The sequence below is a fragment of the Ambystoma mexicanum genome, chromosome 5p, assembly GCF_040938575.1.
Source record: "Ambystoma mexicanum isolate Mex_15411 chromosome 5p, UKY_AmexF1_1, whole genome shotgun sequence".
In the NCBI taxonomy this organism is placed as follows: Eukaryota; Metazoa; Chordata; class Amphibia; order Caudata; family Ambystomatidae; genus Ambystoma; species Ambystoma mexicanum.
The window spans coordinates 785,659,327-785,685,067 of record NC_090930.1 but is presented as its reverse complement, the minus strand read 5'-3'; the positions used below and the strand labels follow the sequence as shown (position 1 = coordinate 785,685,067).

Here is a 25,741-nt window from a genome sequence, read left to right as displayed (position 1 = left end):
CCAATGAGGGCTTGGGCCGGCTGATGAAACCCGCATTCAGAGGGATAAGCACTGGGTGCAAAAGGTTATTATGATGGGGGGTGTTAGTTAACATAAATGCATGAAATGCAGTGCTATTTTCTACAGTTAATCATTTTTTTATTGAAATGCACTAGTTTAATTACATATAAACTTTAAGCATATTACAAGCATACATTGATCGAAAACATAAAATCACTAAAATGATCAGTTTAAAATAATAATGAAAACAGTCACTTAAAGGACAGAAAACAATAGTCTACATATATAATGGAAATCTTCAGTTCAGTTATAACGGTAACTCCATTCGCCCATATTAAACTAAAAAACAAAAAAGCTCATTTTCCCTAAGTGCTAGTAGCCCAATTCCAAATTTCATATGCAGCTACCACAGACTGGGCAGCCATCAATGTAGCCCAAAATTGGTCTTCTCGAATACTTACCATTGCACTTACAAAAAGACAATACCCTCTCCTGTAAATCTCAACCATGGCTGTACATGATGTTAGAATATGTTGAGCGGTCTCACTATCTAACTTACAACATCTACATAGATCATTCAGAGGAACAGACATTTTCCAATGACTAGTGCATTCATTTGTGGGGAGAATATTAAAACGAAGGTACAGAATTAAACGCTTTAAATTAATGCTACAGCATTTAGTTAAGTAACAGTAAGGCACATTTCCTAGAAAACTCTAAATATGAATATTCTTTATATCGAGCATATTGATGCATTTTCTCGATATTAGTAATCCAGTCCCATTGACGGGATTTCTGCTTGACAATTTTTTCATAATCAGGTGAGTTTACGAGTACATTACTATCAAGACCCAAAATTCTCAAATGAGCCATACAAATTCTCTGCAGTTCTGCAATAAAAGGATTTAAAGCAACTGGTGGGAGCCTACCACCAAGCAGCTGCAGTAAGGCATTTGAGCTACGATCTTGTTTTCCCAATTTGGGAACACTCTCCCAGTGCTCCACAATGAATACAAGGAGGGCAGACCATATTCATGTCGCAAAGTCTCAACAGGAACGGCTTGAGGAAGATTTATAATAGAACGCAACATTTTTGCTTCAAAGTTCCTCAGCCACTGTACCTGTTCGGCTGGCAAGACTTCAAGGGCATGTAGTATGGCAGGAATTCTACTCATCCTATAAAACTCAACAAAGTCCCTAATGTTCCATCCCCCGTTATGTTCAATGAAATTCTTTGTGACCAACCATCTATTCCATACTTTCCCATGAACATGTTCTTCGTAAAAAGAGGCTGGAGCTCCAACCTTTACAGGGAAACCCAGGTATAAAATTCCTGCACATCATGCAACAAGGTATTATCAATGTGCCATTTGGCTTAAGCCTTAGCTACGCATTTACCCCCAAGACACATTGTTCTTGTCTTCTGCTTATTAATGACCATGTTATTAGCCACCCCATACTTAGCTAGAGCTGCGCTCCAGGCCAATGCAAGTCTGGTCAAAAAGTATTACGTCATCAGCATAACGCATGCTGAAGCCTTAGATATTATTTATTTTGGGTGGAACATTTCATACAGTGTTCGATACCGGGGCTAAACCAGCTGTGTACACATTATATAATATAGGTCCCAGTACACATCCCTGTTTTATGCAACCATTAGTTGGAGTGTAATCAGAATGATGACCTTCCAAGCTGAGACGCACCGGTATAGAGGTGTTAGACTACAAGGATTGGATGAAATACAACAGCTGTGGATCAATGCCCACATTTATTTAATTTCTCCCATAATTTTACTTGAGAGACCAGATCAAAGGCCTTGGTAAAGTCTATAAAGCAGCAATACAGTGCATTATCTTTCTACTTAAAACATGAAGAAATCAGAACTGCAACGTAGTAATATTAGTCGTGGCGTTATAAGACTTCCGAAAACCAATTTGGAACATACCCAGTATGTCTCTTTCTTCAATCCATCGAGAAAGTTGTTCTAATAATATCTTTGCAAAGTGCTTTTGACTGGCGTCCATCAATAGGCGATAATTAGACGGCTCCAGTTGGCTGCTTCTCTTAACGATAGGGACCAAAATTGATCTTTTCCAACCAATCGGGATATTACCAGTTTGGATAATATGTCTGAACATTACATTGAGACCCTTCACCCAAACCAACTGACCTTCTTTGAACACAACGTTCGAAAAACTGTTCGGGCCGGTGGCCCGTGACAATTACGATTGTCCAATCAATCTTATCAGGTTTTCTTCCCAAATGTCAAGTTCAAAGGAACTCTGATAACCAACAGTAGCAAGCCCAATGTCGTTCAACCACACAGAATTAGATTCTGAGTGATGTTCTAAGGGCGTACAAAACAAATCCTGAACGTATTACAACCACAGCTCTTGTGATATAGGATTGAACTCTTGAGGGGAGAATAATTTCCTAAAATCAGTATAAAACTGCCAGAATTTACTGGAGTCGTGTGTTTTAAGCCATAAGAACACTTTCTGCCAATTGGCACTTCTAAGGGATAGCTTGTGCTGTTTTAACCAGTTTTTATAATTTGTACTCAGACTTATCTGAATCCTTTGTCTCGCCTCGAGGATCAGTTTGTGGTTGATTCTTACAACAGCATGCTCATTACGGAGTAGCTTTTTACGCTCAGCTATAACATGATCGGAGGGAGCCAATTTCTTGACCACATTGTTCTTTCTTGGTCTCCATCTATTTGATCAAGATAAAACTATGGTGGAGACCATTTCACCAAGGTCCCATCCAGACCTTTCAAATGCTTCGATCAAATCGAATAATTCCAGGTATAACGTCACATTGGTAAACTTAATATTTTCCTCAGACCAACGGAGACACGGTTGCCCTGGAAGTTCGAAATAGAGGTAGCAGTGTGCATGAACATCAATGGTTGGCTTTTGATGTTCATGTGCAAACATAAACCACATGGTCATTTAGTCTGTTGTGGGTAATGGTGAAATTACTAAAGTGCAAATGCAAGGTCGAGCTACAAAGCACATTATCAATATATGATTTAAAAATACCATTTGCCAGATATAAAGAGGCGGATGCTACTAATATAAGGATAAACCAAGAATTTCAAATCAAAAGGATCAATTATTTCTAACCAAGAAGTAGGACCATGATGAACAGTATCAGTCCCTAAATGCAGATCTCTTTTGTTAAAATTACCTGCCAATAAAACATGTCCTGTCAGTGATTGCTCACGCTATCGAATAATGGCGTTACATATCGTGTTTGGATATCTTTTGTAAGCAAACCACCCGGTGCATCATAAATATTAATAATTAAAATTAAAATGTCAGCTTCTAAATCAGAACAAAGACGCAATACACCCATTAGCACATTCAAGGACTGTTGCAGTTGAGTAAAAGAAGTCAAACTTAGGTGTGCATTGGCCCCTATGGCGAAACCGCCACTGGCACGCCCCTTCTTAGAGGGGATAGCATTTAAGCATAAAATATGGAAACCGTCTATACACATGAGGGCCTGGGGACCAACTCCGTTGGTGACGGTGTGTGGCACAAATACCTTTAACATTTAACATAAAGACTTCGTGCACCAGGACTCTTGAATTAAGAACACATCCACAGTTTCTAATAACTTTTGACCCTCAAGATGATCAAGAAATGAGCGGAAGCCATGCTATTAATCTCAGGCCAGTTAAGGCAGACTCTTGTCAAATGGCCTCACTATATGAGCATACCGGCATCCACAAGTCCTTCCGCTGCATACTGTCCATCGGCTTAAGTCTTTCAATTTGTAAAGCTCGAAGAGCATCTCGCTCAGAGTTCTTAAGAGCAGATTGTTTAAAGGGATGTGATTTATTTATTTATTTATTTATTTATATAGCTCGCCAAACCCTCAGGTATCTGGGTGCATTGCTTAGGTTACAACATAATATTTATATAACATACAAATAGGGTACAGAAATTGAAAAATCAAAAGGTGAAACAGCGAAATATACAAGTTTGGGATAGTTGTCGAGACAATTATGGTACATCCTGTGAAAGGAGCCAGGATTTGACATTTTTCCTGAAGCAATACTACAATGTTTCTGCTCTTAAGGCTTCAGGGAGCAAAAGTTCAAGGTTTTAGCTGCTAGTACGGGGAAGCTGCTGCCCCCTGATTTTTCTACTTTAAATCTGGGAACCTTGAGGCAATGAGCTTGTGAAGATCTAATAGGCCGGTTGGGTACATTGCTGGTAAATTTACAAGCCAGATATTTAGGGGCTGAGTTGGCAATACATTTGTGTGTGAGAGCTAATGTTTTGAATTTGATTCTGTCATTGACTGAGAGCCAGTGGGAGTTACGTCTCGTCTCTGAGATGTGGTGAGATTTTGGGATGTTTAACGCTGATCTTAATGCATTATTTTGCAGTTTTTTTAGGTTTCGTTTGTTGGTCCCCAAGTACAAGGCACTACAATAGTCTAATTTCAATAGAATAAGCGCTCTTGCTAAGGACATGCACCTGGCTGTTGATAAGAAGGGTCTGCAGGCGTTGATAAACTTGCAGGTATATGCTGTGGCAGATATGTCGCATTGACTTGTCTAGTCAAGGTAAGTGAGGAGTTGAGGTAAATTCCAAGTGTTTTCACTTCCTTAGAAACATTTATCTTGATGCCATCTATGTTAAAGGCTTTGAACTGAATGTCTAGTTTATTTAGTCTGGGCTGACATCAAATGAGTAGTAACTCAGTCTTACCATCATTAAGACAAAGGCCTTGTGTGGCTATCCATTTTTGAATGATCGAGTAGATTTTGTTGAGCAGTTTTGGGTCTGTGTCAGTCTCCAGTTGTGGGGATGAGGATTTGGGTGTCATCTGCATAGTTAGTGTAGGTGACACTCAAATAGTCCAGGTTATCAAACAGGGGCTTCCTAAATATATTGTAAATCGTTGGGGATACGCAGGAGCCTTGGGGAACGCCACACGTGACCGGGGCAGGTTCAGCCGCTGCCGTCGGTGCGAAAACCCTCATGGTTCTGTTGTCCAAGGAGGATTGAATCCAGGCGATGGCTTTGGCCGAAAAAAAGTTGCCTGCTGTTGAGAGGTGTTTACATAAGACTGAGATTAACTAAGTCGAATGCGGCCGATAAGTCTAGTAAGAGAAGGAGGGCCATGTTGCCTTTATCTTGTATATCGTCCATCTGTGTTTAAGTCTAACAAGGCTGTTTCGGTGCCATGTTTAGGCCTAAAACCAGATTGTCGCAAGCATAGAAGATTGTTAGTTTCGAGATGTTTCTGTATCTGTAGGTATGCTGCCTTGTCAATGATTTTTAAGAGAAATGGTACTGTTGTTATCAGTCTGTAACTAGTGGGAATGTTCGGGTCAAGGCCAGGTTTTTTTTTTTTTAATAGAGGGAGGACCCAGGCATTGTTTAGGTTGGTTGGGACTGTGCTGGATTCAAAGAATGAATTTATTAGGGTAGTGATGAACAGCGCGAGTTCCCTCGCTACCTCTTTGATAATAGGTGCAGTGCAGATGTCCCCCCGGCATTTGGATGGTTTAATGCTAGTTATTATATCCTCTACTACCTTAGTAGTGAGAGGGGTGAACTTGAATACGTTGCATGAAGTTGGGGTAGGGTTGTGCTTTACGTGTGGTTGAGAGTCAGATATGAGACTCAGCTTTTTTGTTTCAATTTTGGCTTGAAGGAGCGTTATTTTGTCCAGCAGCGCTTTTTGAATCTTGTGCATCAAGTCAGATCTTTAATGCAGGTTTCCGGAAGTGCTATAGGAGATTCCAATTCTCTAAGTGTAATGAAGAGTTCTCTCGTGGATGAGTTTGCTTTGCTGATTCTATCATTATAGATATCACTTTTTGATTGGTGGATGGCAGTTTTGTAGCTAGTGGAGGCTTTTGTGAATAATTCTTTGTGTAAGTTGAGGGGTGCTTTTCCCAGTTAATTTCAGCCCTTCTTTTGTTCTAACATAAGGTTTTGAGGTTACGGGTAAACCAGGAATTTAGGTGTGCACACGGTTTAGCTTTGCGCATTTTCAGCAGTGCTATTGTGTCAAAGGCATGGAGTATAGTTTGGTTGTAGAGCTCTACAAGAAGCGATGGGTCGGTGTTGGTGTTAGGGTGGTTAATAATGGGTTGAAGTAGGGGCGTGGCCAGGAGCGCCAGCGATGCAGCTGCTTCCTTGATGGCCTCTGCCCGAAGCCCGCGGCCAGCAGCTACCATCCGATAGTTTGGGGTCGGATAGCATTGCCCAGCGGATCAATGGCATCCTGAAGCACTAGGGCTCATGATGTACTCCGGTGGGGCCTCGTTTCCCCTTATTCGCCCCCGAATCAGCCTGGTTTCACTTTCGACTCGGGACATGGCCGGCGCATCCAAGATGTCGGACTGGACGGGCTTCTCGCGGTGACGAGGAGCGAGCAGGAAAGTTTCCCTGCCCCGTCCCGGTCGCCGAAGCGGAGGCTCGCAGCGGCCAGAGACAGCCAGAGACAGCAGCTGCGATGGTGCGACGTGGGAGTCTGGCCGGCTGATCCGTGGAGGAGGGGAGGCAGAGAGCGGCGTACGGCCTTCTTCCTGTCCTGGTGCCCCCTCCCCCATTCCCCCACTCTGGCCCTCGGAGGTGTCGTCGGCAGAGGAGAGACGTGAGCTCCCACGCTCGGAGGCGGTGATACTCGGGAGGCAGGCGATGAGTCCATGACAGCCTGCTACGGCCCGCCCTCACCTCAGGTATCCCTGTGAGCAGCCCCCAGGCCCGAATAAGGTGAGGGTGCAGCAGCGGGGCTCAGGAGGGTGCTGGCTGCTTGAGCCCACCTGAAGCGGTCGCGGCCGCTTGGCCTCCCGGGCTGTGCACTTTCAGGCCCCCCCTCTTCTCAAGTTCCTGGGGCGCCCCTGCCCACCGACCCCTGATCTGTGCACGGCCTGGGGCCTTTCATCAGCAACGGCACCTCCCCCACCCCACCTTTTTTCCTGGATCCAACAAAATCCCCCGACTTCCTGTCTGATGTAATCACCAGAGTCCACTTCTACACCACTAAAGAAGCCCTCTCGCAATAAGCCGCACTAAAGATGAGCTCTCGTTCATGAGCACTCAGCTTCAGATTTTCCAAGACCTCTCGCTGATGACCCTACAGAAAAGAAGACCCCTGAAGCCCTTAACGGGGTTCCTGCAGTCCCAGCAAATACGCTATCGATGGCTGTACCCGTCTACGCTTCAATTCACGTACCAAGGAGTTCAGCGTAAGATAAGTGGCCTGGAAGATGCGGAATCCATCTTACACGCAAACTCCCCGGACTCCTCTGAACCCCGTAGCCCCCTGCTCCCCTCAGGAGAAGCGGAGCAACTGCCCCAGAGACAGCAACAGCAACCCTGGTCCAAAGCACAGAGACGCCGGAAAGTAAAGTAATCCTACCACCCATCGCGATCATGAAAGTCCCGATCCGATAAGCTCAAGAAAACATCAGTGATGCCGCGGGCCCCGAGCGAACCATGCCCCACTCCAAGGAGTATGTCAATGCTCCACCCTTGGAGTCGAACCCAACTACGTGGTTTGGTCCTAGCCCTGTTGGCTGGGAGTACAGTTTTAGCCCCATTGGCCGTGGATGGGCTGGCGATGGAAATTCCAGCCCCCCACCCGACTAAAAGTTTACCCTCCCGTTGGAGGATATATAAAATGCAGCCACAGGAATCCAAAGCTGAGTTCAAGTCTCTGGATGGCGACTGAGCAGTGCCGTCCCCATCGCTCGGGCCAGCTCCCTCTACCAGGGGAGGCTCGGGAGGCCCCGCTACCGCACCAGAAACTGAAATTCCTGACAATGAATGTCAGAGGCCTCAATGCCCCGCAGAAGAGGAAAGCGATCCTGAGGCGCCTACAGAATGACAGAGCCTCCGTCGTCTTCCTCCAAAAGACCCATCTGATACCAACCGACTCCACGCGGCTAAGTGACCGGCAATTCCCGCTGCAATTCTTTGCCTCGAATGGAACAAAGAAGGGTGGTACGGCGATCCTGTTTGCCAAGGGCCTCAGACCACAAATTCTAGACTCTCTGCTCTGCCCAGATGGCCGCTTTGTGGCGATCAAATGCCGAATCTTCGGCCAACTCTATACGCTGATCTCAGTGTACGCTCCTAATGAGGGGCAAGAGGAATTCTACTCAAGCCTAGGAAATACCCTCTCGCCATTTGCAGAGGGCCAAACTATCATCAGGGGTGATTTCAACGGAGTCCCTGATCCATTAACAGACAGGTCACACCCTCTGGCTCGTAGAGACTTTGCCCTGGCTACAGCGATTCTCAAGCTATTCAGAACTTTGGAGGTAGTTGACTCCTGGAGAGTCCTCCATCCCGAGGAGCGGGACTACTCATTTTATTCTTACGTACATAAAACGTACTCGCGTATCGACCTCCTCCTGGCCTCCCCCCTGGTCTTGGCATTCACAGACGAAGTTTCCATCGAGCCGAGAATCCTCACAGACCATAGCCCAATAATCCTTGCGCTCAGAGCCCATGATCCTGATCCGGCTCCGCGACGCAGATGGTCCCTCTATGACCCCATCTTAGGCGATATGGCAACTAGAGACATGGTGGCCAAAGCCGTAAAGGAGTTCTTTGAAGTGAACAGGAACAAGGATACCTCTCCAGCTAATATGTGGAATGCAATGAAGGCGATGGTGAGTGGGATCCTGATCTCCCGTGGGGCAGCCTACCATAAACCAAAGCAGCAGCTCCGGCAGGACTTGGAGGCCAAGGTGCAAGAGGCGGAGACGGCATGTAAGGCTAAAAATTGGTCCCCACGAACCTATCGGATCTTGCAAGCAGCTCGGAAGAAGTTGGAGGCCCACTATGCGGAAGATACCGCCCAGCTTCTGGCAAAACCAAAGCAAAGCTACTATGCCAATGGTAATAAAGCCAACAAATTCCTGGTGGATAAGCTAGCGAGAGTCAAGAGAAGGAACATGATTGTAGGCTTGCTGGACTCCCAGAACATTGTGCAGTTTGCTGACCAGGAGAAATTGCGGATGTCGGAAGCCCACCTCGCAGAGACAATGTCGGCGACCCCGAGATCCAAGAAAGGAACAGCAGGCCTACTTGCATGAAGCGGCCATACCACACATCACCCCTGCAAAAAGGGAAGAACTGGAGGCCCCGATCACCAGCGAGGAAGTTGAGGAGGCTATTAAAAGCCTGAAATCAAGGGCCCCAGGCCCGGATGGATTCTCCACACGCTTTTTCAAACTTTTCCGGCTCCGGCTGTTGGCCCCCATGACGACACTAATTCCTTCGCGATTTCAGGCACCATTACGGCATCAATGCAAGAATCAATTACGGTGCTAGCTCTCAAGCCAGGAAAGGACCCTAGTTACATCACAGCATACAGGCCTATTTCGCTACTAAACCTGGATGCAAACATTTACTCGAAGGTCCTGGCGAACCGCCTGGCGAAGATTCTCCCGGACATCATCGACCCGGATCAGACAGGCTTTGTGGTGAATAGAGCGACCAGGGATAACACCCATAGGGTCCTGAATCTGATCGAAGTGGCTAAGGGAGACTCACAGAAGCTGACCCTGCTAGTCTTAGACGCAACCAAGGCTTTTGATAAAGTGGACTGGTCATTCCTCCGCCTGGCCTTGGAATCCTTCCATCTGGGACCGCTCTTTTCGAAGCTCATCCCGGCGAATTACCAAGCTCCGAATACTCTCCTCTGAGTGAACGGCCTGTTGTCCGGCTCGATCCCCCTAACATGCGGCACGAGGCAGGAATGTCCACTCTCCCCGCTGCTCTTCGCACTGGTGATGGAACCTCTGGCCCGGCAGAATCGTCGTAACCTCAGAATTAAAGGCCTCCAAGTAGGCCCCACCCAACATAAAATTGCGCTATACGCAGACGATGTGATGTTGACCATAACAGACACCTCCCAGTTGTTGAGGGCCGCCCTGGCAGAAGTCCATAGGTTTGGCAGGGTCTCGGGATTCTCCATAAACCTTACGAAATCAGCAGCCTTGGGAATAGGCCTGAGCAGGCGGATAAGGAGTCCTTCAGAGCCCACTGCCCGATCCCATTAAGCGTTAAATCTATCACCTACTTGGGAGTCCAGATCCCTGCCCGCCCCAAAGACACCTACCGGGTAAATTTCCCGACCATGTTTAAGCCCCTGGAGAACGACCTGGATCGTTGGCTCTCAGAGGAAATTTCGTTAATAGGTCGCATTGTGGCATGTAAGATGAATCTCCTACCGCGCTTCCTATACGCCTGCTCCGCCCTCCCCACCATCATCCCCAGCCCCTCATTGCAACAGCTACAGAGGAAGATCTCTAGCTTCATCTGGAAGGGGAAAAAGCCACGCATTCCGCGGAGCACTATGATGCGCACGGAGGCCTGGGGGTCCCTGATCTGCAGAGATACCAGATGGCGGCGCAGATAGCTCACACTAGAGCCTGGACCATCTCATCAGGGCGACCCAAGTGGATGGAAGTGGAACAATCCCGAACACCTCTTCCTCTCCGTTTCCTGCTGCACCTGCCAGCCTCATTGCGACGGACATGGCCAACTCTCCTTTCGTCGACCAAGCAAACTCTAAAGGCATGGGATTGGGCACGTAGATCCAGAGGCATCCCAAGAGAACTAAGCCCAGCGGCCCCAGTGTTTCACAACCCAGCCTTTTTGCTGGGATCCATTCCCTCGAACTTTAAAAACTGGATCGCAGGGGGCCTCAGCTCCTTAAGTCAGCTATTTGAAAGCTCCCAGCCTCTGACGTTTGCCCAATGTAAGAGCACTTTCGGCCTGACAGAGTCCGATCGATTCTCTTATATCCAAATCAGACACTGGTGTTTGCAACCCCAGACCCGCTCGGCAGCCACGCGAGATCTGGATGCCCTCGAACTAACAGTCGCTGATCCACCGAGCCGAGGTCGAATTTCCACGCTGTACAGATTATTGCAGACAAATCCGCTTGAAGCCAAAGCAACTTATATGTCGCAATGGGAAGAGGAACTAGGACATCCGATTCCGTACCAGTCGTGGTCTGACATCTGGGCCCGCACGCAATCGTCCTCTTTCTGTGTGACCAATCGAGAATGTGCGCATAAACTACTGCTCAGATTGTATTACCCACCCCTGCAACTACATCGCTTTAACCAGTCCTTGAACCCGCAATGCTGACGACGCTGCGGCATGGAGGGCACCAACCTGCATATGTGGTGGACATGCCCAGTGGTGGCGAACTTCTGGTCCCAGTGTATAGCCGCCATAGCAGACATTGATCAGATCACGTTACCTCTGGAACTCGAACCAATCCTACTGGGGACTCCAATCCCAGACATTTACCCCATATCTGGCAGGCGGGCAACTCTCATAACGCAAATGCTCCTAGCTGCGAAAATCACGATTGCCTGAACATGGAAATCCCCGGAGGGCCCCCTACTTATCCTGTGGTGGCTGAAGCTTTGGGACATCTTCATTGCTGAGAAAATAATGGCCACGAATAGAGGCCAACTCCACCGATTCACAAACATTTGGTCGCCAGTGATAGACTATGACCAGCGCTTCCCAGCCCAAACATACAAACGTCGCTTGGTGTTAAATGCCCAAAGGGCGGAGGACAGGAACCTGGCTCAATCAGCGGAGGACTGAGACCTGGAGGGCAGTCAGAGCGGGGGGGGTGGGACAGAGACTCGTGGGATGATCCAGATAACTTGAAATGTGCCAAATATTGAATGATTGTAATGTAAGGTTTTCCTGTGCGCTGCTTGAAAAATAAACAAGTTTAAAAAAAAAAATAATATAGGTTGGGTTGAGCCCTATAGGGTGAATGAGATGATATGGTGGTCAGACCACACGCAAGGTGTGTTAGATAGAATACTGGTATCACAGTTGAGGTCTGCAAGCCAGTTCTTCCTTTATTGTGTGTGGGTAGGGTGATGCGATGTGTGAAGGCTATTTCTGTCAATGCGTTGGCGAGGGTGAGGACGTTGTCGTCTTTTATGTCGCCTAAGCCTAGATTGAGATCCCCTAGCAACATAATTTGGGAGTCTGGTTTGGTGTTTGCCATCAGGAAGTGACGAATATCTCCTTCAAAGGTGGTTATTGGGCCTGGGGGTCTATAAATCAGGTGTAACGTAACATTGCATGATGGTGTTAGTGGGAGTTTGATGCTAAGGAGTTCAGCTGAAGGGAAGGGGTGAAGAGGTAGTGCTCTTAGACCAAGCTGCATCTTGGCAATGAAGGAAACTCCCCCACCTTTGGATGATTCATGGTCAAGTCTGATGATGGTATAGGTGTCTGGAATTGCTAGAGATAGTGCAGGATCTACTGCAGTGTGTAGCCAGGTCTCAGTTATAGCTAGGAAGTCGAGATCATTCAGTGTTATAAGGTCAGCAATGCCCAGGGCGTGGGCTGTTAGTGATCTGGCGCTTATACGCGCTCCCTTAATAAGTGGTAACTTGTTTTCGGGAATGCTTGGCAGTAAGATTATATTAGCTGGTGTGTTGATGTCATTTTTATTATTGCCGATAGGTTTGGTTGTTTTTCTCTGCATGGGTGTGGTGTTGGCATAGATTTTTCTTTTACCACTACTAGGAGGAGGGTTTATTAGCTTAAGTCTAGAGCCTAATCTCATGTTCCTAGTTTCGGTTGGACAGGGTTGATTGGGTGTGGGCCGTGCAGCATATTGCTGGATCCATTGGAGAGATGTAAGCGAGTGAGAGTTGATTTCTAAAATAGTTGCAATATCATTACATTCAGTCACGTCTGATTGCAGAGGTGGCAGGAATTTAGTAGGATTTATTGTGTGCGTAGGAGGTAGTTTCCTTGGCATAGTTAACATACTGGGTTTGGTAGGCTTAGAGGAATTGCCCTTGCTAGTCATTTGAGTGTCAGATTTTATGGCTATGGCCGGGGTAATTATAGACTGTAGTGCCATTGCATGCAGTAACAATACACAGGATGCTGGTAATATGCCATAGGTTAAGATGGTATGGTGGTGCATGTCTTGGCAGGCCTAGAAGGTGTTGGAGGAGTTAGTTGTTAGAGGTAGTGGGTGCAGTTAACTAGGATGTGGAGATTAGTCGGAGGTATGTGCAATTAAGCATTATCTAATGATAGGTGCCGATTATCCTAGGCGGGATCTGCTTGGTGATTTAAGAGGTTAGAACTCAATTAATCTTAGGCTATTGGAGGTGCAAGTCCCAATGATAATGCAGTGTGGGGGAGGTTCTATCCCGGTACAGTGCAAATTACGTAGTAGGGACTGAGCAATGGGCATTAGGACAGTCGAGAACTAATCGGAGTCACGCATGAGGAAAGTACATAGAAATGGTGGAACAGCAGAGATATTACAATCCCAAGTACAGGTACAAGCACAGTGCAATGACACATTCGTGGCGCGAAGGTACAAGAGGCGGTCAGTTCAGTCTAGCTGGATCAGAACTAAACGAGGAGCAGTGTTCAGATACATATGAGAATGATGAACACAATAATTTTGGTGGAAGGCATAGATGGTGGCAGATTGTATAACATTCATCGCAGATGTGGTTTGATGGAAAACTTAACAACCGAAAATCAAGGATAGTGCAAGAGCAGTCGCGTAAGGCAATTGTGGCGAGTTAATGTTAGGGAGAGATTTACATAAGTATGTGAGTGGCATAGCTTTAAGAGTTGTGCGCCGTTGTGCGTCATTGTGCTCTAGATACAAGTCCACATGTTGGATGGGGCCCAGATAATGTTTATGGTCTTTGGAGGCCTCACAAATCAGGAATCACATCGATTGGAGATGACAAGTGTTGCTGACTGCTGCGGCAGCCTTGGTGGTGATGGGCTGGGTAAGCTTAACATCTCAGTGATGGTCTCTTTAAGGGCGTGGTTATGATGATGGCCAGGTAGGGGTAATGTAAAAGTCTGGATATTAGAATGGCACGAAGGGCAGCGTTCCCGGCCAGGCGGCTCCGGCGGCCGAGACGGGCACCGACAGGGGGGCCTTGTGCTCGGGGGCCTTAGGCGTGGGGCCGGCTTCTGCCTTCCGGCAGATCCTGGTTGGCTATGTGGGATCGTGTGGGCTGGTTGCTAGGCAACCTATTTTAAACAAAATGAGCTGCGGCCATCTTAGGCATTGGAATCACCCCGATGGACCATAGAGTTGAAACTCCAAGTGGTGGTGGGCCGCTGGGAGGTGCAAAAAGTGGTGGTCTAGGTCAGGGCAACCCGCTTCAGGTGCAGGCAATCAAGCGGTATTGAACTCATCTGCCGTTTGCTCATAGCTCGATGTGACGGCTTCAATGAGCGCAGGTATAGCTGCTCCTGCAGCTACAGCGTCGTTGTCGGAGCTCATGAGGTGTAGCTGCTCCTGCTCCTAATTCATGGTCTATTTGGGAATGAGACAGGCTTTTAACCTTCCTGCAGGAGATTAATGTGAGCCCAATTTTAAAAAGTGAGTCTGCATGCGTTTTCAACAGAGCCACCGTAAGTGGAGAAGTAAACTCCACCAATGCCCAACTGGTGGTGCTATTCCAGTACAGTAGCTCGATTTTTAAAATGTCCCTGGACTGAATGACCTCGAAATAGTGGATTTGCTTAAAAATTTCAAGAAGGGTTGATCTATTTAAGAATGGGCGGGAGAACACTGGAAAGTGGGACACCGACATAAGAACTACAATAGAAAGAAGAATGGGCAAAACTATGGAACCAGACAACAAAACTTATAAGATCAATTCAAGTCCGAGAAATCTGGATGAAACTATTAACACAATGGCACCTAACCCCGGTCAGGCTCCACAAGATATACCAGAGGGTATAACAGGAATGCTGGAGGAAATGAATGGGGCCAGACAGGCACCTGGACTCATATATGGTGGTCTTGCCCGTAAATAGCCCAATACTGGGAGACCATCCCCTCAGCAATCGAACAAGTGTTGGGGATTAAAATCTGGGGGGAACTGGGGCCTAGCCATGATAGGGCTGAACGGATTCCTGGAGGAAATCAAGAATAAATACCACCGTAAACTCTACATTATCATGATGATGGCGGCGGCCCTGGTCCTAGCGCGCAAATGGAATTCGGCACACCCTCCCCTAGACCACGAATGGATCGCAAAAATATGGTCTCTCCTCGCGATGGAATGGCTAACGTACTCCCTATAAGGAGATCACCTAAAGTTCAACACAGAATGGTCAGCCCTACTAAAGTACCTTAAGGACGGAGGTCGCCAAGCATGGTGCCCGAAGGCCATGACCCTCTGTGGGATAATCCCCGACCAGGGAGACGAAGAACTTTAACGAGCGTAGACTTCTGGGCTCACCCATTCACGACAGAGTAGCACCCAGTCGACACAGGCCTACCCTACCATTAAAAACTCATGAACTGCTCCGGACCAAGGGGGAGGGGAGGGATGGGTTTTTTGTTGATGATGTTTACTTAGAAAATGTCAATAAAGATTTATTGAAAAAAAGAAACAAGAATGGGCTGGAGGCCGTAGGAGAAATGTCCTCAAGAATAATCCAAGTATTTCTGTTTTTTTGATGCTCCAGGATGTATGACCGAAATTGGGGTCTGTGACGCTACATCAAATTGATCTGATGTAGGTGTCGACTTTACTTTATCACGCCTCCAATGTCAACTATGCTCCTTTCCATCACATTTTTGACTTTATCTTCATTTTTTCTCTCTTTGTTATATGGTGGAGGGTCAGATGGTTCCTTTGGATACAATTTGCCCCCACGAGACATTAGGGGGCCACCGTAAGTGGACCTATCTGGTGATGCCATCCTAGTCGCATTTTTTACCCAAAATAATATTAGGACTAGAGGGACCTTGAATATTAGAAATGACCGTTCGTTTCACCTTTTGTAGATTTGCTTTTCCTGTCGTCAGATCAATGAAAGGATGAGGTTCAATTAAAGAGCGTTTATTTTTCATTACATTTCTCAACTGGGGGAAAAAGTTGAACTTCTTCAAAATCCCACCTAAGTGTTTTTGCTTTCCTATTTCGCTTCAGTGGTGACACTGTATCAATGTCTTTACTTCTGCTGTTTTTACTCGGTTTGCTCAAACGTTGACACTGAGCTGTTCCGTCTTCTGAAGCCATTCCAGGAGGGTTCTTAGTAATACTTGGCCATAAATGCTTTCGGACAATCAATGATCAATCATTTGCAACATTATTGCTTTGCCTGCTTGTCGTTCTTCAAGGAGAGTTTCAAGAGTGTTCGATTCAGCAGCCAGCATTATGTTCAACCTGCTAAAGTTATGCTGGCAAGCCCTTGAGCCTGCCCACATCGGTTTATCCAGATGAGATCCATCTCTGAAACTAATTGAATCTTCTACAGAGTCTGAGTCAGAGTGGGAAACAAATGTGGTCATGTTAGGAGAAGCAGATAAATTGGCCGTAATTAAATTTTCTGGAGATCGCCCACCCTATCAAATATTGTTCGCCACCCAATGAGGCTCTTTTCAAATTAACTACTAATTTGAATAGCAAATTGTTATTATCTATGGCCTCAGATAGTGAATTAACAGATTCCTCGTTTAAAGACACAGAAGAGTGACGTGGGGAGGGGTGGGAGTTTTAAGTAAAGAAAAGCAGTGATAGCCGTTTCCGTTGGTGGAATGGGTGAAATAGCGTGAGCAGGTCCCTGCTTAGCAGCTCCCTTCCTCGCATTACGTTTGTTATTTGTGACCGCACTGCGTAATGTGGATTTGCGAAGCATTGCAGGCTATGTTGAAAAATGAGAAAAAGAGCGAGCAGTATTTTCCTTACCTTCGAATGTACGGGGAACAATGATGATACAGAGAATAGTTCACACCACATCACACACCAGTCCACAAGACCAAAAGACCAAAAGACAACTTATACCACAAGCTCCACGCTGTAATGCAGTTTCTGTAGTATCCGCCGGTTCAGATGGGTATGAGGCTCCTCCCCCTGTAGTAAGACTGGAAGGCAGATTCCTCGATGTAAATGGAGAGGAAATTAGCGCTACAATGTAACAAACGCTGTCGGAGAGCTTCCAGCTCATCTCTGCATTTGTCAATTACAAACAAAGCTCCAGGTGGCAAACAAATGCTTCTCTACAGCTAGGCGCCGTCAAGGGCCAAAGTCCACTTATAGCACTTGGTCCGCCAATCATTATACAAAAGTAGACAACAATGCAACGCAACCAATGAAAGGTACAGAGAGAGAGAGAAAGAAAGAAAGAAAGAAAGAAAGAAAGAAAGAAAGAAAGAAAGAAAGAAAGAAAGAAAGAAAGAAAGAAAGAAAGAAAGAAAGAAAGAAAGAAAGAAAGAAAGAAAGAAAGAAAGAAAGAAAGAAAGAAAGAAAGAAAGAAAGAAAGAAAGAAAGAAAGAAAGAAAGAAAGAAAGAAAGAAAGAAAGAAAGAAAGAAAGACTAAAGCCTGGTAAGGTAACGTGTCCACTGCAGAGTACAAAAACCAGCAGCAAGAGCGAGCTAAAACAACCTACGTGCAAACCAATGTCCTCACACTGCGGCCATCATTAGAGGGAATTTTTGCCACAGAGCTCTACTTTTCGGGGCCTCAGAACTGTGGCCTTCAGAATGTTTTATTCTGAGCCCCCCTGGGTAAACTTATTGCTGCAGATCCTCCCACATGCTACTAATGCTTATGTTTCCTATTAAAAGGAGTCACTGTGCTCCTTTTCTGTAGCGCTTCGGGCCCCAACTAGACATCCTATGGGGTACCTAGCAGGCCAGCACCAGAGTTAGAAGACGATTGATTTGCCTTAGAAAGTCACTGGCATGAGTTGTTATCTCTCTGCATCCATGGTGAGGATCAGGGAGTGTGGAATGAAGTTAATTCGCAGGTGGATTATCCCCCAAGAAAGAGAGATGTTCCCTGGAACTTTAGAGTGTCCATCTAATGCATCAGCCCTGACAAAACTGGATTTGGGTGAGGATCAATAGCAACTTAATTAGAGGTTTCCGAGTCCGCCAACAGGCTATGCAATGGTATTTGTATTTAGTAGGAAGCCATTTTTTTTTGCTGTTGATTTCTGTTTGCAATGATAGGCCCTGAAAATGAAGAAACATTTGTTTGAAGCTGTAGGGGAGGGCAGGTCAATAGGACCCCCCCTCTAGCCTACATCTCCTACTCATGTGATGACTCATGACTCATCGGCAGCCCCCACGCTCCAGGGCCAGGGAGGCGAGGTGGCTGCGGATCGACACGCGAGACTGCACGACCACATATATGGCACAACACAGACACCATTTTGTACTAGACAACTCAATTTTGTCAAAGGCGCTAAAACCTAACACAGGCAGAAAAACTTGCGCACATAGAAAGCTACAGCCTGACCCTTGCTTGACCGCGTTCACAGAGGCCTGCACTTCCCCTGGCCTCCACCTCATGGTAGATCCGCTGAGAGCTCGTTCTCACGAGCAACCAGACACGAACAAACAACAAAATAAACACTGTATCGTTTAACCTTCCGCAGTAAATCATCGCCCCAGTCGTGACCAAGCTCATTAGGAAGCAACCCAATCCTGCATTCCCTGACCCTGTACCAAGCCCCCAAAGTTGGACTGAGTGGCGCCCCTTAACCCCGCCCACCCCCGAGGAACCTTGTATTGTATGGCAACCATTTTTGTGATATTTGCCGCATTGACTAATGTTTGCTGCTATTGTGTAGAAGAGTGGCCATATGATATGTGATAGCTTTTTGACAGCCCCTGTACATAATGTAATAATGAATCGCCGAAATGCACATAGGCCCATCAAGGGACTGGAGTCAGACTGTATCATGGTATAACATGTATTGCCCTCTGTTGCACAACAACCAATCTAACACTACCTCATGTTCGTATGTCAACTGCTGTTATGAAATATTGTGCTAAATGACAAAGTCACCCAGCTTATATTCTTACTAATGTAAATATATGTGCACATCCCAGAAGTCCCCAAGTGTTGTCACCCGCCCCTTGCCAATGGTACGATTCGCTGCCCTGTGCAGGGAGACAGGCTCAGAGCTGCAAGGTCGCCTCCCCGCTCCTCCCTTCCAGGCTCGCCGGGGATAGCTGGTGTTCGAACGCACAGCTTCGCCTCCCTCCCAATCATGCTGGATCCGCTTCAAGCATCCACCTCCCCCATGTCAGAGGCCGCCACAGCCTGACTATGAATTACGAGCTACCTGGTCCTAAATCCCACCATCTCCCGGGCACCGGTTACATGCCACCCACGGCCCATTGGTATCCCCGTTCACCCCAAGTTAATGGCCCTCAAAGGGGGGCACCCACCCCTGTGCCAACAGATCGTAATATCATCCCTCACCGACAGGGCGATCAAGTAACCCCTCCTGTGCCCCTGAACCCACACATGGACCCATGGGATTAACGTGTTTGAAACTAAGGTGTTCTTACAACAGATGTATTGGGGTACTTCCTATTATATATCAATGTCCCTGTCTCATTCTCGATCTGAGGTCAACGTATTACAAGAGTTACAAGACAACCGAAACTGTATAGCATGATGAATGAATGTGAATGTTTGGCCACAAGGGCAAAGTATCAGAGTCGCCACTTATCACTACAAGTCATGTCCGGCCCAGCACTCCACCCCGATGAGCCCAGCTGACCCATCCACACCGCGTGGCACCGCACGGACATCCACCAATCCCGGAACCGCAACTGTATACAATGTATACCACCTAGCTATCACCTCCCAATCTCTAAGACTATGTGCCCCCCATAGCTTGTGTCATGCGCGACATAGTTTTGTAATAAGTAGGACTGTCTTTGCTATTGTCAGACAGAGCGCACTTGGAGTTTGCAGAGTCCTTTGCATGCCCTATATTGGTTTAGATAAAAACCCTTATGATCTCACCCGCACTTGGTCTTGGTCTCATTCCCTCCTGGGGTGTGTCTGTTATTGCCTCTCACTAAGGGGGTGTGTTTTTGGGGACACTTACATTCAAAGCCTATCAGCAGCACTTATGACATTTAAGAAGTGACAATTAAGTAAGAGCCTGTGGCCTGAGGAAGGAGCACCGAATAGTGTTGTCTTCTCCCTATTTCCCAATGCAGCTCTGTACAGTCCATGCACACGGCTAGAGGGTGCGTGGGAGTAAATATTGACTTCTATCGCACATTGGAAGGCGTCCAGGAGTACGGCCCACTGCTGCAGGCTCCCAGTGCTGGTGTTGTATGATATTCTGCCTCCCCATGGCTGGACCTCCCCTACCTGGTCGCCTTTGGGCCACAGGGGGCGGGGCGACTATGTAGACATGGCCCCGAAGACTGCCGAACACCAGCTCCATCAGTCTGCCATGGGGATGCAGAACATCATACAACACCCAAATGGATTTGGTACAGAAGAGTGGGACACCGCCAAGTTCCACAACACAGCCCAACCCACTTTCCGCCACTCAGTGGGGTTGTCAGAGGGCCCAAACAAGCCTGTTGGAGGGACAATATCTCATTCTGTTGCCGCCTGGAAATGGAACTCCGCGCTCATGTGTCTATCATGCTCTGTGCCCCCTAGTGGTCCTCCTTTTGATTAGTTTTTAAGGCAGTTGCCACTTATTTCCAAAGTTATTTTGGAGGTAAGCAGTGCTTGGAATGAAAACACTTTACAATGAAAATCACAGAAGGCAGAACAATCCCACTTATATGTACTTTACAACAGTATGGCCGTGTAATGTAATAAGGAATAGGGGATAAAATGAAAGGGAAGGTGGGGTTAGGATGGGCAGGGTGATACCAGTGTAGGTTTTATGATCTTCCTCAGGAGGTTTTTGAAGGTGCTATTAAAATCATGCACAGTTATATTTTACCTTTCTGGGGGCTAAGGGGGCGGGGAGGTTCTTAGTAATGGCAGAGAGCCAAGAGGAGGAAGGAGCAGGATACAGGTCACGGTCAGCAGGGACCAGGGGTGCGCGAGATCGCAAGGTCAGAACCGGGGAGTAGTGAAATATACAGTTTGGTTGGTACGCTGGATAGATTAATAGTCTAAAAAAAAAAGGGAACTTGTACAGGGGCCAGTGTTGCACTGATATCTATGTGAGGTGATAAGCAGGGTCAAATATGGTGCAAGGACAGTTAGAGCACTGGTAAATTATTAGAGGTGGGAAGGTGATGTCTCATCAGGATACTTGAGCAGACGCCCGCCTGCTAAGGACCAGAGTAGAGGTCTGGGCTTTAGAAATGTAAATACTGAGTAAGGGGCAGATTTCGCCGATGTTTAGTTTCTGGTTGCTACCCAAGGCAACCTCCAGGTTGCAAGCCTTCAGGGATGATTTAAAGTCATGTGGAAATAAACTGGGGGAGGGAAAAAAGGAGGCAAAAATGTTGAATTGGTGCAATATTATTTTGGAAGTGTTGAGCATCAGGGTGCAGAGTATGATACAGTGACAGAGGGCAGTGAGAAAGATGGAGATGCAAGTTGATAGTTTCAGGAGAAAGAGAAGAAGAAAAAGACTGCAGCATCATTGGTGAATAGTTGGTAGAAGCCAAAGAGATGCAGTGCTCTGTTAGGAATCTTTGTGCTCTGTAAAATACTTTTACTACAATTTAAAATAAAGAAAATTAACATTAACTGCAAATCCACACTTTAAAAAGGTGTGGATTGTTTGACATTGACGGGCCATGATGGGCTTAAGCCTTTTTCTTGAATATTTAGGAACAATATGAATTAAAATGTCAGACAACAAACATAGAAATACTGCATCATGACATTAAAATTAAAACATACCGGTATGCACACTTTGCATCTGCAGTTTTAGTTGTAATCGTTACATGTGCCACATGACTTATGCTGGCAAGTGCCTACAAAATAATTAAAACAAACTTCTTGAAAAGGAATAAAACATACACACTACATTTCAAACAATTACCATCTTGAAGGCATCATACATTAGTTTGAAAAACGTTTGACATAAAACCAAAGGAGGTTTTTAGATTTACAGATTGGGAAACAATCATACGTCTTTATGCAAGAACAATCCTTTTCTTCTGTACAAAAACCACAACGAATAAGAACTGATTGTGTAAAGAAGCAAGGGGGGGTGGGGGGAGGGGTAAGGGCTAGAAGTGAGAAAGAAACCAGATTAATGCAGAATGAGTACTCTTCCAGCAGACTCCAGATTCAGGAAATTGTCACCATAAAAAGTCCCTTGATGTCGTCTGACACTCATAGGTGGTTTTGCCAGGGTTAAAGGGGTTAATGATCCAGCCAAAGGTGCTGAGCTGACCAAGAATGAACAAGCAAAATGATGAATCAAAGGATTAATGCTTAAACTCCAGACAAAATGTAGAAGTTCTGTTATGCTGATTTATAACGTGCACCGCTACCACACACAGGTAGTCTCCAGGCGCTCACATGGCTCTGCAAGAAAGGGTGTCTAGGGGGGTTTGTGTGTATAGGATGAACGGATATGTCCAGAACAGAAGGAACTGGCATCTGTGAGTGCTATTTTGCATGTGGGAGTTAGTTTGTATGGGTAAGACTTAGTGCCTCGGATGTGTGCGTGTGTGTGTGTTAGTGTTTGTGTTGGTGTGTGATGTTGGGTGGATTGTGGTTGTGCTCCCCGGTTAGTTGTATCCATAATGGTTCAGAGTCGCTGGTGGCTGTTGGTGTGCGACTATTGTGTTGGTGTGTAAATGTGCAATTGAACAGTTTTAAGGATTATGTGTCGGGGGTTCCCTCTAGGTGTGTTTCCAGAATCTCATGGAGATGGTAGTATGTGAACATTAAGTTGATTCTTGGTGTGTTTATGTGCATTGTGGTTGTAGATCCTGAGCTATCTGGGACTACAACCAAAAGACCCAAGGCTATAGCCACCTCACCCCCTCCCCAGCTACGCCTCTGAGTGTGGGTAGACTATAGTCTAGTGTAGGAGATTGGTTATGTTGGAGGAGCAGGAAGGGGAGCAGGGTTAGTAAGTTGGTCAGTTTGGCAGGGCCTCCGTTGTGACTCTTTGGATTGCTGCTTAGTGGTATCTCCCAACGTTCTTGGCTGCGGTTTGCCAAATCATCTCGCCTCCCCTCTAGTACTGAGCTGACTCCCCTTGCAGTTATGGTTGCAGGTGGGCGATTGTGCCTGGTGTGTTCCTTGTAGATTGACTCGGTTGTGGCCGTTGGGTGCAGACCTGACGTCTGGTCAGTTCATGAAAAGGTGCGGAGCAGGGTTCTAAATGTAGTGGGGAGGATGCTGTGTCAGGCGGCCCCGGATGGGTGGGCAGGTTACAGTGGCCCTAGTTGTGGGTGGGCTGGTTGTGGGTTAATGTTAAGTGGTTTACCTGTCTTGTTTTCCTTGGAGTATAATTGGGCGTGCTGCTGTCCCTAAAATCTGTCAGTTGGTTGGGCGGCATTCTTTCGTAGCTCATTCTAGTAGTTGGGGGTGGTTGGGGTGCGGGCAGGAGGTGGGGTAGGTGCAGTAGTCTGGTCCTCTAAGCTATTACTGCTGTTATCTGTGACTGCGTCCCTTAGTGTATTTCTTTTTGGTCTGATGTGTGAAGGAATCATGAAGCAAGACACAGTCAACAGATCTCAAAGTTCAAAACAAAATGGTTTATTAAATGAAATGTCAGGACGGTAGAAGGCCTAATTTGCCCTATGCCAAGTTGAGATTTCACTACCTAAACGCAAATAAGGAAAGTCTGAGTCAAAGAGTTCAACTTCGAAGTCTGTCTGTGTTCAAAACCTATCCTTGCCCTCACAACTAAAAGGTAAACAATGTGTAGGGATGTCAATAATAAAAAGAAAATGGTGATCAACACAAAGTTCGGAGCTTCTTCCACCTCTTGGCTTCTTCTTCAGCTCCCCTTCTCCAATTTCAAGAAAGTTCCACAAAAGTCTCAGGATTTGCTTTCCCAAGTTAAAGGTAATATAGTTACGCAGTTCAAAAGCAAAGGGGTCCCGAGGCTCCGTCCTCAAGACAGTAGTTGCAGTTTATCAAGTCTCACGGTTCCCTTCCCCAAGACATCAACGTAGCAACTTATATTGGTTTCAGTCTTTCAAAATTCAACTAAAATCTAGGTCAGCTTGACCCTCCTTCTGGATTGCCAGTTCACTCGCAGAGCTCCTTCTTGGTTTATTTCACAATGTCGTTGGCTTTCACAATTCAGGACTCCCGGTCTAGGCGCAGTTGTCAGATCACGTGGCTCATCCATCACAGGTCACGCAACCAGTAACCCCAGGCTCTTCAGCCCACACAGGTTCTACTGCATTTGCCCCCGTGTACAGATTCACATCCACTTCTCTTTGTTGGCCTCTTGGCTTTATGTGCAATGTCACACTCTTCTGGCTTCTCCTGGTTAGCTTCTTGGCTTTGCCGTTATGCGTCACACATCTTATGCCAGTCTTTGGCCTTGCCACACAGTATCCATTCATAAAGTTCACTTTGAGGTGGTCTTATGTATTCCTCACCTTTCTGTCGCACTCTTTCACAGTTGCGCTCTTTTTCATAGGTCGTTTTCAAATGAGCACTCCACCTTTTTGACTTTTATCGCCTATTTGCTTTTGCCCATAGAGTTTCATTCAGTTATATAGTTCTATATGCAATATGCTTAATTTTTATTTTTTTCGGGTTTTCATTCAGTTTGGCATTTAATGTGCGCGATCTAGCTTTACTTCAAGTTTTTATTCAGCTTGGGATTCAATATGCGTATTGTTAACTTTGTTTTAAGGTTACATTCAATTGGGGATTCAATATAATGCCTACTGCTGTTTGTTGCTTGTGCGTAGCCCCCTAGGAGTTGCTGTCTCTGAGTGCTCTTCCCTTGCACTCACAGGTACTCAGCGTTCGGCTCCTCTGCTTCCCGTCAGCTTCACGGGCTGGCGGGCCAGTCTTTGCAAGCCCTGCTCGCTCTCCAGGTGCTTCGTGACACACCGGTGGCTCTGCTTCTGCTACATGGATGCAGACAGCGTCCTCTCCTCCTCTCTTGCTGGCAGCTAAAGCTGCTTTCCTGCATCCACTGAGGCTTCCACACCTTACAGCCCGACTCGCTCTGGGCTCCACAGGATCTCTGGGACACCCGCCAGCATCCTGACTCCTCTTCAGGTCCCACCATGGCTTCTGCTCCCTTTGCTGCTTTTTTGGTTTCCCTTCATACACCTGCAACCACTTGACAGGTTGCAGGTGTGGACTCTCAATTGGGCTTGTCTGACTATAGTTAAAAGGGACATGACTGACCTTTAAAGCACTCTGCATACATCTTCCTCGTCCCAGTACTACAGTGGTAAATGAGGTTTTATTGTTCAGTACTGTCAGAGGTATAATTAGGTTGGCTTTCAGAGGGAAAAGGGGGAATACCATATCTCGCCCTTTAACCTTCTCTTCTTCGGCCTCTTCCTGGTGTTTCGAGATTGGTAGTGTTTCCTACCATTTCCTTGGTCAGTGGGACAGTGGTAACAATGCCCCATAAATGCCTCTGGATAGAGGGTTCCTCCGGAAAGGGAAATGCAGAATACTGTGTATCGCCTGAGGACATTTCATTCCCAATCGACCAGGACTGTTGCCCCAGGTAATCCTCCCTCGCTTCTCCACCCCCAGGGTCAGGATTCAAAAGCGATGGCCTTTCCCTGGTCACCTGAGAAGAGGATCCAGGAGGAGTAGAAGTGAGAATACCCTTAGGTCTCTCGCAGATGTCATTGCTACCAATGTTCCTTTGCAGTTGTCATTGCCTGTTGAATAACCAGGTTTTGAGTCATTTCCTGATGGTGATGTGGTCTTCTATGGTTCGAATTTCTTTGGCCATGGTGTTGCAGATGTTTGCAAATTTGATGTGAGAACGCTGTTCCTCGAATTTCCTTTTTTGA

The 25,741-nt window shown here is 46.5% G+C and overlaps 1 protein-coding gene across 2 annotated transcripts in view; it reads right to left on the bottom strand.

Moving 5' to 3' along the window:
- The window catches only part of MLH1 (mutL homolog 1), a 949,066-nt gene that overhangs the window by 806,701 nt on the left and 116,624 nt on the right, over positions 1–25,741 (bottom strand). For both annotated transcript variants that reach the window (XM_069613203.1, XM_069613202.1), the window contains exon 4: positions 21,675–21,748. In XM_069613203.1, coding sequence (XP_069469304.1) covers positions 21,675–21,748 — 74 coding nt within the window. The remainder of the gene's footprint in view (positions 1–21,674; positions 21,749–25,741) is intronic.